The sequence below is a fragment of the Ammospiza nelsoni genome, chromosome 10 (genome assembly GCF_027579445.1).
Source record: "Ammospiza nelsoni isolate bAmmNel1 chromosome 10, bAmmNel1.pri, whole genome shotgun sequence".
Taxonomy (NCBI): Eukaryota; Metazoa; Chordata; class Aves; order Passeriformes; family Passerellidae; genus Ammospiza; species Ammospiza nelsoni.
Genome location: NC_080642.1, coordinates 1,183,299 through 1,197,706, shown reverse-complemented (window position 1 = coordinate 1,197,706; position 14,408 = coordinate 1,183,299). Strand labels below are relative to the sequence as shown.

Sequence of the window (14,408 nt, the reverse complement as noted above, 5' to 3'; positions counted from 1 at the left end):
TGTGTCTGTGCTTGTGCCCACAGCAGCCAAACTCTACCAAAATAAAACCTGAGGGGTTTGATGGTCCCAGCGCAGGAACCCGGGGGCAGGTGACCCCCAGGGGACCCCTCACACGCCCCCTCACAGGTGGGGGATACAGCCAAACTGGGGAAATCGTGGCACAGCTTTCCTGATATAAACTGCACAGAGTTTGTCTTATTGCTACAAAAATATGGGAAAAAAAAAGAAGTAAAAAAGTCACTGCTCCTGACGCTGGTGGTGGGAAAACAACGTTGCTTAGAAACATCCCCATCAGGGCTCCAGAACCGCTCCTTTCTGTGCAGAAAATGAATAAAATATGTAATTTATTCCCTGAAAAAAGAGACTGTTTCAAGAGACACCAAATCCTGATGAAAGCGGGGACCCTCCCCACTCCCTCTCCTGCTGCAGCTCCTGTGATGTCCCTCACCTGTCACCTGTGGAGTGGGGACAGTGACACATGGCTTGGCATGACCCCAGCTCCATCCCTGCCTCCTGCAGGGGAAAATAACAGAACCCCAGAATCCCAGGATGGTTTGGGTTGGAGGGACATTAAAGCCCCTCCAGTGCCACCCTTGCCATGCATGGACACCTCCCACTGTCCCAGGTGCTCCCAGCCCCATCCAGCCTGGCCGTGGGCACTGCCAGTTTCTCTGGGCAGCCTGTGCCAGAGCTTCCCCTCCCTCTGAGCAAAGAATTTCTCCCCAACATCTAATTTCAATCTCTCCTCTTTTCGTTCAACTGTTCCCCGTGTCCCATCACTGCCTGTGTCTATAATCGCTCTCACTGTTTTACCCTGCACGTCCTGGAAGATGCTCAGCAGGTGCTGACACCTCGGGTACATCCATTTGTCACCATCCACGGGGCTCAGGCTCGCAGGGAGCCGAGGCTGGACCCCACGGAGGTGCTAATTGTCGCCGTTAATTAACTTGGGTGCTTTCCTGCTCTCAGCACCGGGTGGGTTCCTCCGCTCCCTTGGCTCCCAACGCCCTGCGGCTCTCGGGCATCAGCAGATGTCCCCGGGCCAGGCTCCCGGGCAGGAGCTTGTCTCTGCATGCCGTGGGTGGCAGGAGAGGTAAACAAAGCTCTCTGTGTCACGTCGGGAATAAAACACTTCCCAAGGCTCACAGCAGCTCGCCTGGACCGCCGCCCGTGCCGGGGGATGGCAGTGACGGAGCTGCAGCTTTGGGCTGCTCCGGGATTGCAAATCCCGAGTTTTGCCCCGGGATTGCAAACCCCTCTGCTGCACGGATGGGGATGATGAGCACCCCGGGACAAAGCACAGCGTTGCCGCTGCTCTGGGGTGCTGCAGAAAGTGCTCCGTGCTGGGGAGAAACGGTTCGGCGAGGATGGGGTTAAAGCCATCAATAATGCACAATAAAAAGGGTGGGATGCAGCAAACCCTGCTGGGCAGCTTCCCTTGCTCTGGCACAGCCCACCTGCCTGCTTGTGCCTCGGAAATACTCCCTGCTCCTAAACAGAACCTGTTTCACCCCAATACGACCCAAACTGCTCCATCCCATCCACAGGAGACAGCCCAGCTGAGAGAGGCCCTCCTGTCCCCACACTGCCACCTGTCCCCACACTGCCACCTGTGCCCACAGTGCCATCTGTATCCACAGCATCACCTCATCCCCACAGTGCCACTTTGATCCCCACAGTGCCACCTGTCCCCAGAGTGCCACCTCATCCCCACAGCAGCCTGCAGCCCTGGCACCTTTGTGTGCCCAGACCAAGGCACCACATCCCGGCCCAAGTTCCCTGTGTGGACAGAGGTCAGGACAGCTCCAGGCCACAGAGCTGCAGCACAGACAGAGAATCAGAATCACAGAATGTCCTGAGCTGGAAGGGACCCACAGGGATCACCCAGTCCTGCCCTGCCCTGCCCTGCCCAGCCACCCCAGCAATCCCACCTGTGCATCCCTGGGAGCATTGCCCTGGCTTGATGAAGTTTGGGTGTTTATGCAAAACATCAAATCTCAGGGATTTTTTACCTCTGTTCCCAACTGATGAGCAGCACAGATAAACACACAAAGCTGCAGCAGCTGGACCAGCGTAGGTGGCCCAGGTTGTGCAAGCCGAAAGCACAGATTTCTGGATTTCTGCTCTTGCCTGAGCACGTGCATCCTTCACTTTGCTCTGGCATTCAATGTGACACCTGCACTGTGTGACTGCGCGCGTGTTTGCTGCTCTGCACACTGCTGTGTGATCTCCTACCTGTTACAGGAATGAAAGGAGTTGGATGTGGGTCACGTGCAGCAGTGCAGCGCAGGGAGGGAGCTCCTGGAGCAGCTCTGCCTTCCTGCTGGCAGGGCAGCATCACACACAAGCCCACAATGGTCTGGGTCAGGAGGGACCCTAAAGATTAGCCCACACCACCCCTGCCGTGGCAGGGACCCCTTGCAGTATCCCAGGCTGCTCCCAGCCCTGTCCAGCCTGGCCTGGACACTGCCAGCCCGTTCCCAGTCCCAGGCGTCCCTCTGTGCATCCTCCTTAGCATGCAGGCCCTGCTGTGGGCAGGACAGGGATGCTCAGGGCTGGGCCAGTGGTACAAACCAGGGAAATGCTCCTCGTGCAATAGCTGCAGGGCCGTGCTGGTGGCCTGGGAAGGCACTGGGGGCGGCAGGAGGAGGCTCCTGGGCAGTGGGCACCCAGCTGGGCACCCAGCCCAGGCGTGGATGGCACAGGGGATGAGCAGTGCCTGAAGGGCATCCAGCCCCCGTTCCCTGGTCCCTCCCCACTTCCCAGCTCCCCTCCACGCTCGCAGGGCCACGGGCTGTGTGGGTGGGCGCCTCAGCTGCAATTCCCCAGCGCTCTCCTGGGCTCAGTGCTCGCAGATGACGCATTAAATGTAGATAAGGCAGAGGAGATGGCCCCGAGCCCACCCGAGGCTGTGCACAGCTGCCCAGGGATCCCCAGAGTTGTGGGGTCACTGAGGGGTGCCGGGCTGGGGGTTTCATGGGAACAGCTCCTGCCCAGGGCCCGTCCCAGCCCATCCCAGCCCATCCCAGCTCAGCCCACGGCGCTGCCCCCGCCGTGTTTCATCACCGGCCGACCCCGGCTACGAGGGAATAAAACCCTCTCTGTCATTCTGCAGTGAGGCTTTTAAAGTGCAGGATTTCAGATGGCTGAGGGGATTACGTGATCCATGCAAAAACCCCTGATGGAATCAAGTTACAGCCAGAAATAAGGGGAGCAGGGAGAGTTCCATCCCATCCCATGCCATCCCATGCCATCCCATCCCATGCCATCCCATGCCATGCCATCCCATGCCATCCCATGCCATCCCATGCCATCCCATCCCATCCCATCCCATGCCATCCCATCCATCTGTGCAAGGGGTGATCGCTGTCCCCACTGTCCCCTCTGTCCCCATTGTCCCCTGGGGTCCCCAGCCCTGCTGGGGACGGACACAGAGCCCTGGGACACGCCTTGCCCTGCCCTGCCCACTGACCACATCCCAGTTTTTGGGAATCAGTGTCTGAGCCATGCCTGCGTGCAGGGGTCACAGCCACCAAACCCACCGGGCTGGAAGCAGAAATGCCACCTGCCCTGCTGTCCGTGCCACCTCACACCAGAGAGGCAAACCAAAACCAGCAAAAGCCTCTCAGGGGTTGCCTTCCCCATCCCCTGGCCCACCTTGGGAAGCATCAGTCACCCAGCTGAAGTGGGTGATCAGCTGGAAATGAGAACCAGGAACTTTCTCCACAGGCAATAGGGGCTCATTCTGACACAATCCTGGCGCTGGGAAGGGATCTGAGCAGCCCCACGGTAACTCTGGGCTCTCAGCACAGCTCCATCCCAGCAGCACCCTCAGGGATGGCCCAGGAAGGGGACACTCCCCTTTGGAGGGACAATTTATCCTTGCAACAATATTTGGGTAAAGGTGATTTGCAGGAGTTGTTATAAAAACAAGCAGCCTGAGGTAAGGGAACCACTGGGAAACATAATGGAATTTATGCTTTAACTACTGCACGGGACTTTTGCTTTTTAACAGAGAAAATAAATTTTTTGAAAGATTTGAAGAATTGCTGAACAAGGGCCTGGAGGGACAGGGTAAGAGGGAATGGCTTCCCAAGGCCAGAGAGCAGGGATGGATGGAATATTGGGAAAAAATAACCACGTTGCACAGGGCTTGGAGCAAGCTGGGAGGGTGGGAGGTGTCCCTGGCCACGGCATCCCTTCCAAGCCAGCCCACCGTGGGCTGCTCTGATGGCTCTGAGAAGCAGCTGCAGCACTTTCCAGCCAGCACAGCTGAAGCTGTTTTTCTGTGTCAGTTTTTATGGTGAATTCAATGCCAAAAGGAAAATATAGGTACGCCATAGAATTTTTATGACTTCATCCTCAAAAATATCTCCAGAGCAGCTTGTTTACATGAAGGGCACGTTTCCCTGGTGGCTCAGGAGCTCTGAGGGGGGATGCAGGAGCCCAGCCCAGCCCTCCTGCCCTGCACCCTGTGTGCACAGACACCATCCCCATTGCAGCTCCACGTGCTGCACCCAGCTGCTGTCGGACCTGACCAAAATCCTGAATTTTGTAACCAAAACCAGGAATAAACCTGCTCCAGCTTCCCTCTTGAGGAGCTGCCAGGGACAGGGCACCAGGACTTCAATGGGGGCACCCAGGAGGTTCAGCACCTTATTTTCCATAAGCTTCCTGCTTCTCCTGCTCCTCAAACCCCAGGTCCCAGTGATTATTTCTGCTCTGGGCAGAGCTTTGCCAATAAACAGCTCCCAAAACTCGTTTGCAGAGCCCTGAGGGAGCACAGGGCCAGCCCAGAGAGGGATCAGACACCCGGCCCTGCTCCCCTCCTGCCTGAGCGGTTTACGGTGCTACAAAAGTAGTTTGAGAAACAATTCAAACTCATTTGGATGCCTCGAGGAGCAAGTCCCGCCCAGGGCATTTTCCTTTCCTCAAAGACAATTAATTCCTTAACAAACACATTCTACAGGAGGCGTTCTGTAGCGTTAGTCTGAAATAAAAATAAGCACGCTCAAAGTTCCAATTGGATTTTGCCGAAGCAGCCAGGCTAAAATAATACATTTGAAATGTCTTAAACTGTGCGCTTCCCAAGTCATTAAATTACAGCCTTCCTGCACGACGGCTCCTCTCCCAGCCATTTAAGCATCAGATTAAAGCTGTCAGGCAGCCTTGAGGTGGAAAATAGCAGGCTGCAGGGATGGAGGGTGGAGCAGCTGTGGGGCAGGACCTGCACCAGCTTTGGAGGGTGGGACAGCCACCCACTGCCACTGCCCAGAGAGGGGACAGGGGGCTGAGGACACACGAGTGGCACTGCTGGGACAACCACTCAGGGGGGTCGGGGACAGAGAGCTGCAGGTGATGGGGACAGCACCCGTGGGTGACAGGGAGACTCATCCACGGGTGACAGGGACATCCAACCGTGTGTGACAGTGACACCCGCCCACGGGTGACAGTGACACCCACTCCTGAGTGACAGGGACACCCACTCACAGGCGACAATGACACCCACCTACAGGTGACAGTGACACCCACGGGTGACAGTGACACCCACCCACGGGTGACAAGGGGTGGCAGGGACACCCAGGGGTGGCAGGGACACCCAGCCGTGCCCTTGTCCCTCCCGTGCCCCCTGGCCGTGGGCGGCTCCGTGGCGCAGCCCCCGCAGCTCCAGCTCATTATTTAAAACCTTCCTTCAATGCCATAGTTTTCCTCACGCAGAGCCGAGCCGTGGGAGCCGTGCCCTGGAACCCAGCCCTGCTCTCCCGAGCTCCCCTCGGGATCACAGCGGTGCACGGTGCCCCCAGTGCCACCCGCACGGAGGGCAGGGCTGTCCCCACAGGGCAGGGCAGGGACAGCCGGGCAGGGCCAGCACCGCCCAGCAGTGCCAGCTTTGCTTCGCCTGGCACCTGGAACAGGAGCTCCACCTGCAGCGCTCACACCGGCCCCGGCACCGGCAAAGGCCCCATTTGCCGTGGAACTGTGGAATTGCTCAGGTTGGGCAGAGCTGGGGGATGGCAGAACCAGCCCCAGGGCAGCAGTGCCAGTCCCAGGGCAGCAGCGCCAGCCTCAAGGCAGCAGTGCCAGGTAGAGGGGCCCTGCCCAGCCCCGGGCACTGCCCTGGGTTTGGAGGGGAGCTGGTGGATAAATGCGTGTCCAAACCTCACCCTGCAGTATGAGGAGAGCGGAGAAATCCACTCCCCACCAAACCCAGCCTCATCTGGGAGCTGCAAACTCCCGGGAGCCCCTGGGAAGGTGAGAGCAGCACAAATCAGCAGATTTTGTTTACTCAATGGTTCCTTCTCCTTCCCCTCTGAGTTATTCCTGCCTCCTTTGTAGCCATTATAAGCTACAGTCCTGGGGGGAAAAGCGTTGTGAATTCAGCGTAAATCCATTCTGTTCACTGGATTAATCTTAATTTGCAGCAGGAAAATGAAGATCAGACGATGAGCCATAAAAGTCAGCCTGATGTGGAGAGTACTGAAACAATATGGAACTCGATACCAAAATAATTGTGCCATTTGCATGCGAGAGTTTAAAACTGCTCGTAATTGCAGCAAGACTTAAATAAACCACAATTTCCTAAATATGTGAGGTAGTTATTATGGTTAATGCTTGGAAAATTAAACGCAGGGAAAAAGAAGACACACTGCTAAGAAATACCTGCTTCACTGACACCCCTTGGCGAGCACAGGACTTGGCCAGAATTCCCAAAGGAATTCCGCAGCCCAAGGTGACCCGTGTGCTGTCCCAGCCCATCTGGGCTGCTCTGGGCTCCCCCAGCCCGGTCCGTGGGCTCCCACCCACCCCGGGTGCTCTGCAGGTCCCCTCCAGCTCCAGCCGCTCCGCGATGCCACAGCGGGAATTCACATTTAACAAAAGCCCTTCAGCTCCAGCCCAAGGTGACCCGTGCGTGTCCCAGCCCATCTGGGCTGCTCTGGGCTCCCCCAGCCCGGTCCGTGGTAGGGATTGGGGACCCGAGTGCTCTGCAGGTCCCCTCCAGCTCCAGCGGCTCCGCGATGCACAGGGGGAATTCACAATTAACAAAAGCCCTTCAGCTCCAGCCCCGGGAGAGCCGGGCGTGCTCACAGCGCTGGAGGCCGGTGGTGCTCGCACCCAGACCCGCCCGGGGCTCCGCAGGGCTCCTCCCGAGCTGCGATCCCTCCTCCTGTGCCAGCGCTCGGCAGCCGCGCCAGGAACCCCTCCAGGAAGGGTCGGGGATGTTCCCTGCAATCACAGAATCACCACAGCTTTGGAAGGGACTCCAAAGCCCTCCCAATGCCATCCACCCCAACCTTGCACGGCCCCAGGCTGCTCCAGCCTGGCCTTGGGCACTGCAGGGATCCAGGGCAGCCCCCTGTGCCAGGGAGGCCCTCCCTTCTCAGAAAACAATTCCTTCATAAAACCTTCTCTCAATCTCTCCTCTTCCCCAGGGGACGAGGAAGAAAGCAAACTTTACTTCTCAAGGTTTATCTGCCCAGATCACCTTTACGTAATTCCAATGTCAGCAGCTTTTGTTCCGCAGATTCCTGCCTGCGCCTTCACCGTCCCCACACGCTCAGCTGCCCTCAGATTTGCAAACAACGCTGGGGAGGGACACAACCCTTTTCTGCCCTCCCTTCTGCTTTATTCCCTTGTTTCTCAGCTCTTATCTTACAAACGTTAGTAACACCTCTCCAATGAGGGGAGATTCTCACCCCTTGGGTGGGAAGGATGGGTTTCACCTCGGGGGATGCTGCTCGGCCTCTCCCCGGAATGTGAACTCCGCCACTTCGCCTTTGCAGATAAAATTTTCTGTTTAGGCTCGCGCCGCAGTTAATGGTCAAAGCTGCCTCCATCAATTATGGATGAGCACAAATAGATACTTGTGCTCCGTAAATTGGGCCCCTCGTGCCCATGCGCGGCTAGGGCTGGGCAAAAAGGGTTATTTGTGAACGGCTGACGGCCTCAAACCGGCCCCGCAGCGCCGGGGCCCGGCACAGCCCAGCTCCGGGCACATCCCAGCTCCGGACACATCCCAGCTCCGAGCACATCCCAGCTCCGGACACATCCCAGCTCCGGGCACATCCCAGCTCCTATCACAGCCCAGCTCCGAGCACATCCCAGCTCCGAGCACATCCCAGCTCCCAGCACAGCCCAGCTCCGGGCACATCCCAGCTCCGGGCACATCCCAGCTCCCATCACATCCCAGCTCCGAGCACATCCCAGCTCCCATCACATCCCAGCTCCCATCACATCCCAGCTCCGAGCACATCCCAGCTCCCAGCACATCTCAGCACATCCCAGCTCGGGGCACATCCCAGCTCCCAGCACATCCCAGCTCCGAGCACATCCCAGCTCCGAGCACATCTCAGCACAGCCCAGCTCCCAGCACATCCCAAATCCCATCACATCTCAGCACATCCCAGCTCCGAGCACAGCCCAGCTCCCAGCACATCCCATCACATCCCAGCTCGGGGTACACCCTGTGCACGGAGCGGCTCCTGGGTACATGGGGTGTTCTGGGCAAGGCTTGCAGTGCTGCAGCTGCAATTGATACTGGTAGTATCAAAGAATCTGGGAATTCTAGAGTGGTTTGGACCGCACGGGACCTTAAAGACCCAATTGCCAAGGCATCCGCAGCCTCATTTTAAGAACTTTTCGCTGAGGTGTAATTTAAAGTCTGAGAACAGGCAGGCCGGTGCCAGTCTCACTTTGAGAAGTTGTTCCTGCGGTAGCAGCGCCACGTCTCAAACAGCCCCCAGCACCAGCAGCGGGGCTGGATCCATTTTGCTGAGAAGAATTTTAAGGAAGATACGGCAAATCAGCAGAGAGGAGAGCCGGGGCTGTGCCCTCTGGCTGGCCCAAAGCAGGGGAGAGCCGGGCTGCCGTCCCTGCTGCCTGCCCTGCATCAGAGCAAAGGCTCACGCTTTGTTCCCAGCGGCGGTGCGGCACATTGCGATTGCCCTGTGCCCGCTCGCCCGGCGCAGGAGGCGGCAGCGCGGCTGTGCCCGGCGGGGACAGCAGGGGCCATGGCCGGGAGCCCCTGTCCGGGGAGGATGCCAAGCGCAAAGCTCGTTTTGCGAAGGTAGAGCCCAGGTTTGCTCAGGTGAGCGCCGCGGGGACGCACCTGAGCCCACCTGAGTACTTGCAGCTGTTTCCCGGCGAACGATCGCATTTATTCCCGTAAACTTTTGCCTTTCATATTCCAGTTCGCTCCCCGAGCTGGAGCGGGGCCAGAAACATGTCACTCGGTGAAAAGCCCCCGAGCTGGCTCCTCTCCCGCCCCCAGCCCTGTCACAGGCGCTGTCTCACCCTTTTACATAATGGGAGCGCTGGCACCGGGGGAGGCGGCGGGGCCCGGAGCATCCCGGAGCGGAGCGGGGCTCGGGGCAGCCCTGCCCGGGGGCGGCTCTCGGTATTTTTAGCGTCCATCGAGGGCCAGCCTGGCTGGGGTGGCTTTTGGAGCAGCCCGCGCTGCAGAGCTCAGCATCAAGGACATAATTCAGGCAGAAAATGAATTGGGAAGGACTTCAGCTTCAAAATGTGAGGGAGGTGAGGAGTTCGCAGCATTATCGTTGCAGCCGCCGGGAAAAGCCTTTGGCTCTGAATTCCCCTCGGGCTGAGGAACGGGTCCCAAGGTGAGCACGGAATTCCGGCTCTACTGGCACCTCCCCACCCAAAGGTTACCGAGACTGGCAGGGCACAGCTCAGCCCGAGTGTTACTCAGCCATTCCTCCAAACTCCCCTGCGCTGGGAAGAAATCAGCTCTGCACACGGAGATTCGCGAGCAGAAACAGAGATTAGTCATAAAGATAAAACCTCAGCCTTGTCGCCAACGAGCTGCTATTCCTGGTGCAGTTCCCGGGTCTGGGGCAGACGGAGCCGGGGCTGTGAGAACTCCGGTGGGACAAGCCACCCTCACTCCCAACCCTCATCCAGGAATGAGGCAGAAAGCGTTCCCAAAGGCCCCACTCCGGAGGCTGCAGGGGCAAGGAACTGCGATTCTCCGGGGTGTTGGTACCCTGGGAGAGAGCTGGGAGCCCGGGGAAATCAGGAGATAAGTGCTGGCAATTAGCACAAAGTGTCCCTGCAGCCAGCGAGCGTGGCTTGGGAGCAGGTGCTGTCTCTGAGGGACACCATCACAGACTCGTCTCCCACAGATGGGGAAACTGAGGCATGATGGCTTGGATGGGGCTGCCAGAGGGGTCAGGGGTCACAGGAGCTCTGCTCCACTGGGAAGGTGATTAAAGGACAAGTTACACTGATTTTGTGTATCCTGTCTTTGGACAAGACCCTCTGCCGTGCCCCAAGCACTGCCTTCCCCATGGCCTGGGAGCTGGGATCCTCCTGAACACTGCCCCTGCCAAGATTGCTGTGGATGGACACTGTCCGTGCCAGGATCCCCCTGGATGTGCACTGTCCCTGCCAGGATCCTCCTGCATGGGCACTGTCCGTGCCAGGATCCCCCTGGATGTGCACAGACCCTGCCAGGATCCCCCTGAACACAGTCCCTGCCAAGATTGCTCTGGATGGACATTGCTCCTGCCAGGATCCCCCTGGATGTGCACAGACCCTGCCAGGATCCCCCTGAACACAGTCCCTGCCAAGATTGCTCTGGATGGACATTGCCCCTGCCAGGATCCCCCTGGATGTGCACTGTCCCTGCCCTGCCACTCCAGCCCCCCATCCAGGAACATTTATTAACCAGCAGCTCTGCCCCGTACACGGGTTCACTGAGGATTTCTGCTGCCCACACCAGGGCAGGAGGGTGCTGCCGCAAATGGAAGTTGGTCATGGCTGAAGGACAGGGAGCAGCAGCTGGAAAGGCCGGGCTTCCACTTGGGCAAAGCCTCCTTGTCATTGATCCACCCTCCAGAAAAACCACAGAAAATGACATCTGAGCACCCCATCCACGCTGTTCCAAGCCCTGCAGCGCTGGCATTTCCCGAGCTGCAGGATCCCCCTGCCCTGGCTGCACCACGCCTGGAGCCAGCAGTGGCTGCTGAGCCCAGAGCGCCTTTGCAGCCGTCCCAGGACCCCAAAGGCAGCATTGACACAAAACTGCGCCTGCAGCTCCCGTGGGCAGCTCTGGGGGCACGGAGCCCTGGCTGGTGTCCCATGGGCTGGGGGCAAGCAGGACAAAGCTGCCCGGAGCCCCACACCTTCAGCCTGCCCATGGACCCTCCTGTGCCAGCTGCCTCCCCAGCAGCAGCTCCAGCTCGGGGTGCAGAGATGCCAGGCTGTCCCCTTGTTCCCCCACTGGTGGCTGGAAGGGACACAGTGAACGGGCAGAAGCCAGCCCCAAAGGCACACAAATCCTTCTCACTCACAGCCAAAGGCAGGGCAGAGGAGCTGATCAGCTGCCACACTCTGCACTCAGACCCAACTCACAGCCATTCCTCATTTTTGCTGCCTAGGCTAGGAGGAATAAAAACCTGTGAGAGGCAGGAGGCATTCCATAAGAACGGCCGAGATTTGGTTTTCTGCATTTGCCCAAAATGGGCTTTGATCTCATCTTGCCCGAGTGCACCAGGTGAGAAGCCGGTGAGCCGCCCCCGCGGTGGGCTGATACCCGCGGCACACGCCTCTGCTCCACGCAGCCCCGCAAACCAACTTTCCGTGCCCGGCCCCAGGCATGCCTGCCTAATTGATTCTCCTGCTCATTAGCACCAGGATTAGTTACACTGAACACTTAATAGGAACCATCTTAGCACCGCTGTCACAAATTCACGGCGTTGCACACAATCTCCCCGAGCAAGCGGGTTTTGGGTACAAAACCGCAAATGCATATGCCTGCAAAAACACAAACGCCCCAAAGCTTCCCAGTTACGCCCGAGTTCAAAAATCTATTAATAACCTGAGGAGAGAGCTCCTCTGCAAAACCAGGTGCATCCAGGCAGGCAAAGTAAAGAGCTATCGCACTGCAAGGGAACAAAGACCGAGACCGTGCCCATACCTATATTTCATGCCCGTTTGCTTTGCGGTGGATTCTTTTAATGAAATGTGGTGCTGCGGGGTAAATGTCCCCAAACTGCGAGCGATAATAGCCACTGTCCGGAATTTCGCCCGGGCTGCATTCACTACGTTCGGGGTCGTGGTGTTCTGCTTGCTGATGAGCCTGTCTTCACCATTTCTCTTCAAGTTGTGGTCCGTGCAGGCGATGGACACTTGCATCGCGCCCGCGGCGCCCCGGCCGGGTGGCGGGCGGACCCCCGGCCCCCCGCGGGCTGCAGCTGCCCGGCAAGCGCGGCGCCCCCCGAGCTCCGGGAGAGCCGCGCCGGGTGTCCCCGCTGCCGCCGGCCCCGGAACGCGCGCTCGCGGCTCGGAGCGGCTCGGGGCTCGCTCCGCGCTCTGGGCGGCTCGGGCGCTGCCGCTCAGCCAGAAGCATCCATGCAGTCGGGGCTCCCGGCGCGCCGCTCCCTCATGCCGATCGCTCCGCGGCCGCTCTGCCTCGCTGCGGGCTCCCGGCCGCCGCTCCTAAATCACCGCCGGCATCTGCGAGCGCCGAGTGCTGAGCAGGCACGGCCGAGCCCCGGACCTCGCCGCGCGTCCCTAAGGAGCGGCAGCATCCATCGGTGTCCGTCCTTCCTTCCCTCGCCCAGGCGCAGCGGCGCTACCTCCCACCCATGGCAGCCCGCCGAGCGCTGGCAGCGGCTCCGCAGCGGCGCCGGGATCCCCCGCCAGAGCCTGCGGGGAGGATGGCGAGGATGGCAGCGAGGGGAGGGTGCGAGCCACGGGCCTCCTTTGTGCTCGCAGCGAAGGCAGGCGTTCAGGCAGATCCGCCCGGAAAAACCGCTGCCGGCATCGCTCGGCGAGGTTTTGAGAGCGGGCGGCGATCCGCTGTTAAAATGGGTTAATTATGGGGGAAAGGAAGGGAAAAAACGGGGGGAGGGAAATCGCTGTGTTCCGGAGCGTGAGGCAGTTAACACGTTAATGCCGAGCTCCCCGAGCCGCCGCCCGCAGCACGGCCGGGGTTAATCCCGCTCCCCCAGCAGCGCCAGCGGAATGAGCCGCAGCACAAAGGCTTGGAGGCAAAACCATCCCCGTCGCTCAGCAGATCAAACCGTCCCCAGCCCCATTCCAACCCCATTCCAACCCCATCCCATCCCCGTCCCCGGCCGAGGCTGCCCTGCCAGCCTGACACTGCCCTGTGCCACCTCTCTCCTTTGGGCACCGAGGGGACCCCCAGGCAGTGGGGAGTGGGTAGGTTTGGAGACCCCCGAGGACCCCTGTCCGTTACTGTCACTGTCACTGTCACCAGCAGAGTGCCCTGGGCAGGACGGGCAGTGGGTGCCCCTGGTGCAGCCCCACAGCAGAGGGTGCCCGTGGGTGGCAGGGCAGGGTCACCCTGGTCCCCTTCCCACCCAGCCAGGCCACGGGAAATGGTCCAGAGGGGCTCCCCAGGCCCCACCCTGCCCCAGGCTGCCCGGGGAATGGAGCTGGGGGCACCTCCTGGTGCCCACCCCGCTCACTGCCAGGCCCCTGCCCTGCCCTTGGGGTGGGAGCAGCTCTCAGGCAGAGCGAGCTGGGGGCGCTGGGGGTGCTCACAACCCGGTTTGGGCTCAGGGGGACAGGGTTTTACCCCGCCCTGCAGCGGGGCACAGCACGGTGTGTGTCCCCTCTGCCCTGCTGAGGAGGGGCCTGTGACAGGGCAGGGGGCGGCTGGCAGCCAGCCACGGCCACCCACCAGCCCTGACAGGCCCAGCTCCTCTGCATGGCTCATTAACAGGTACCGAGCACATCCCTTTGGGGACGGAAAGCATTAAATCCCAACAAAGACAGCCACCGTGTGATATTTCCCCAAAGAGGATTAACAGTTAATCATGCAGCAGAGCCACCAACTCCCCGCTCGGAGGGGTCTCCTTGGAGTCACCCTCAGGCAGCGTTTGGGGGCAGCAGGACCCCGGGAGAGTCCCCAGAGCCCTCATCAGTGCATCAGCAAACCCAGCAGAGCGGGGCACGGGGGGCACAAGCCTTGGGTCACTGACCCCTGGGTGCCTCTCACAGCCAGGACGCCCTGAGGGTCCCCCTGGCACTGAGGGCACTGTTGGCAGCACCCAGTGGGTTTTGGAGCCCAGCTGTGTTTCAGAGCCCAGAGCAGCACTGACAGACCTGGAACATTCCCCTCCCTGTTGGCCTCACACCCCCTGGGCTCAGGCGTTCCAAGGTGTGTTCTGCCTCTGTCCTGCACATCTCTGGGGAGCTCCCACTGCCCCAGAGCTGCCAAATGCTGTGACTCAGTGCTGGGGATGAGCCCAGGTCACTGCCACCCTGATCGCCACTGCCAGGGCTGCCCATGGCCCGAGGTGCCAGGGAGGGGACAGAAAGGGACAGCCACATCAGCACCGGCACATCCCGCACAGCACCTTACCTCAAGCTGCTTAGCTGTGGAGGGGTTACAGTCTCTCCACAGAAGATGTATTTAAATA

General features: G+C 59.7%; 1 protein-coding gene across 2 annotated transcripts in view; it reads right to left on the bottom strand.

The window, feature by feature from the left end:
- Positions 1-14,408, bottom strand: part of KCNAB1 (potassium voltage-gated channel subfamily A regulatory beta subunit 1) — a 57,641-nt gene that overhangs the window by 28,419 nt on the left and 14,814 nt on the right. Inside the window, exon 1 of one of the 2 annotated variants that reach the window (XM_059479555.1) lies at positions 11,936-12,816. The exons of the other annotated variant lie outside the window; for it this stretch is intronic. Within the exon in view, the coding sequence (XP_059335538.1) occupies positions 11,936-12,153 (218 nt within the window). The 5' untranslated portion in view covers positions 12,154-12,816. Of the gene's footprint in view, positions 1-11,935; positions 12,817-14,408 lie in introns of those variants that run through there. 2 annotated transcript variants of the gene reach the window in all.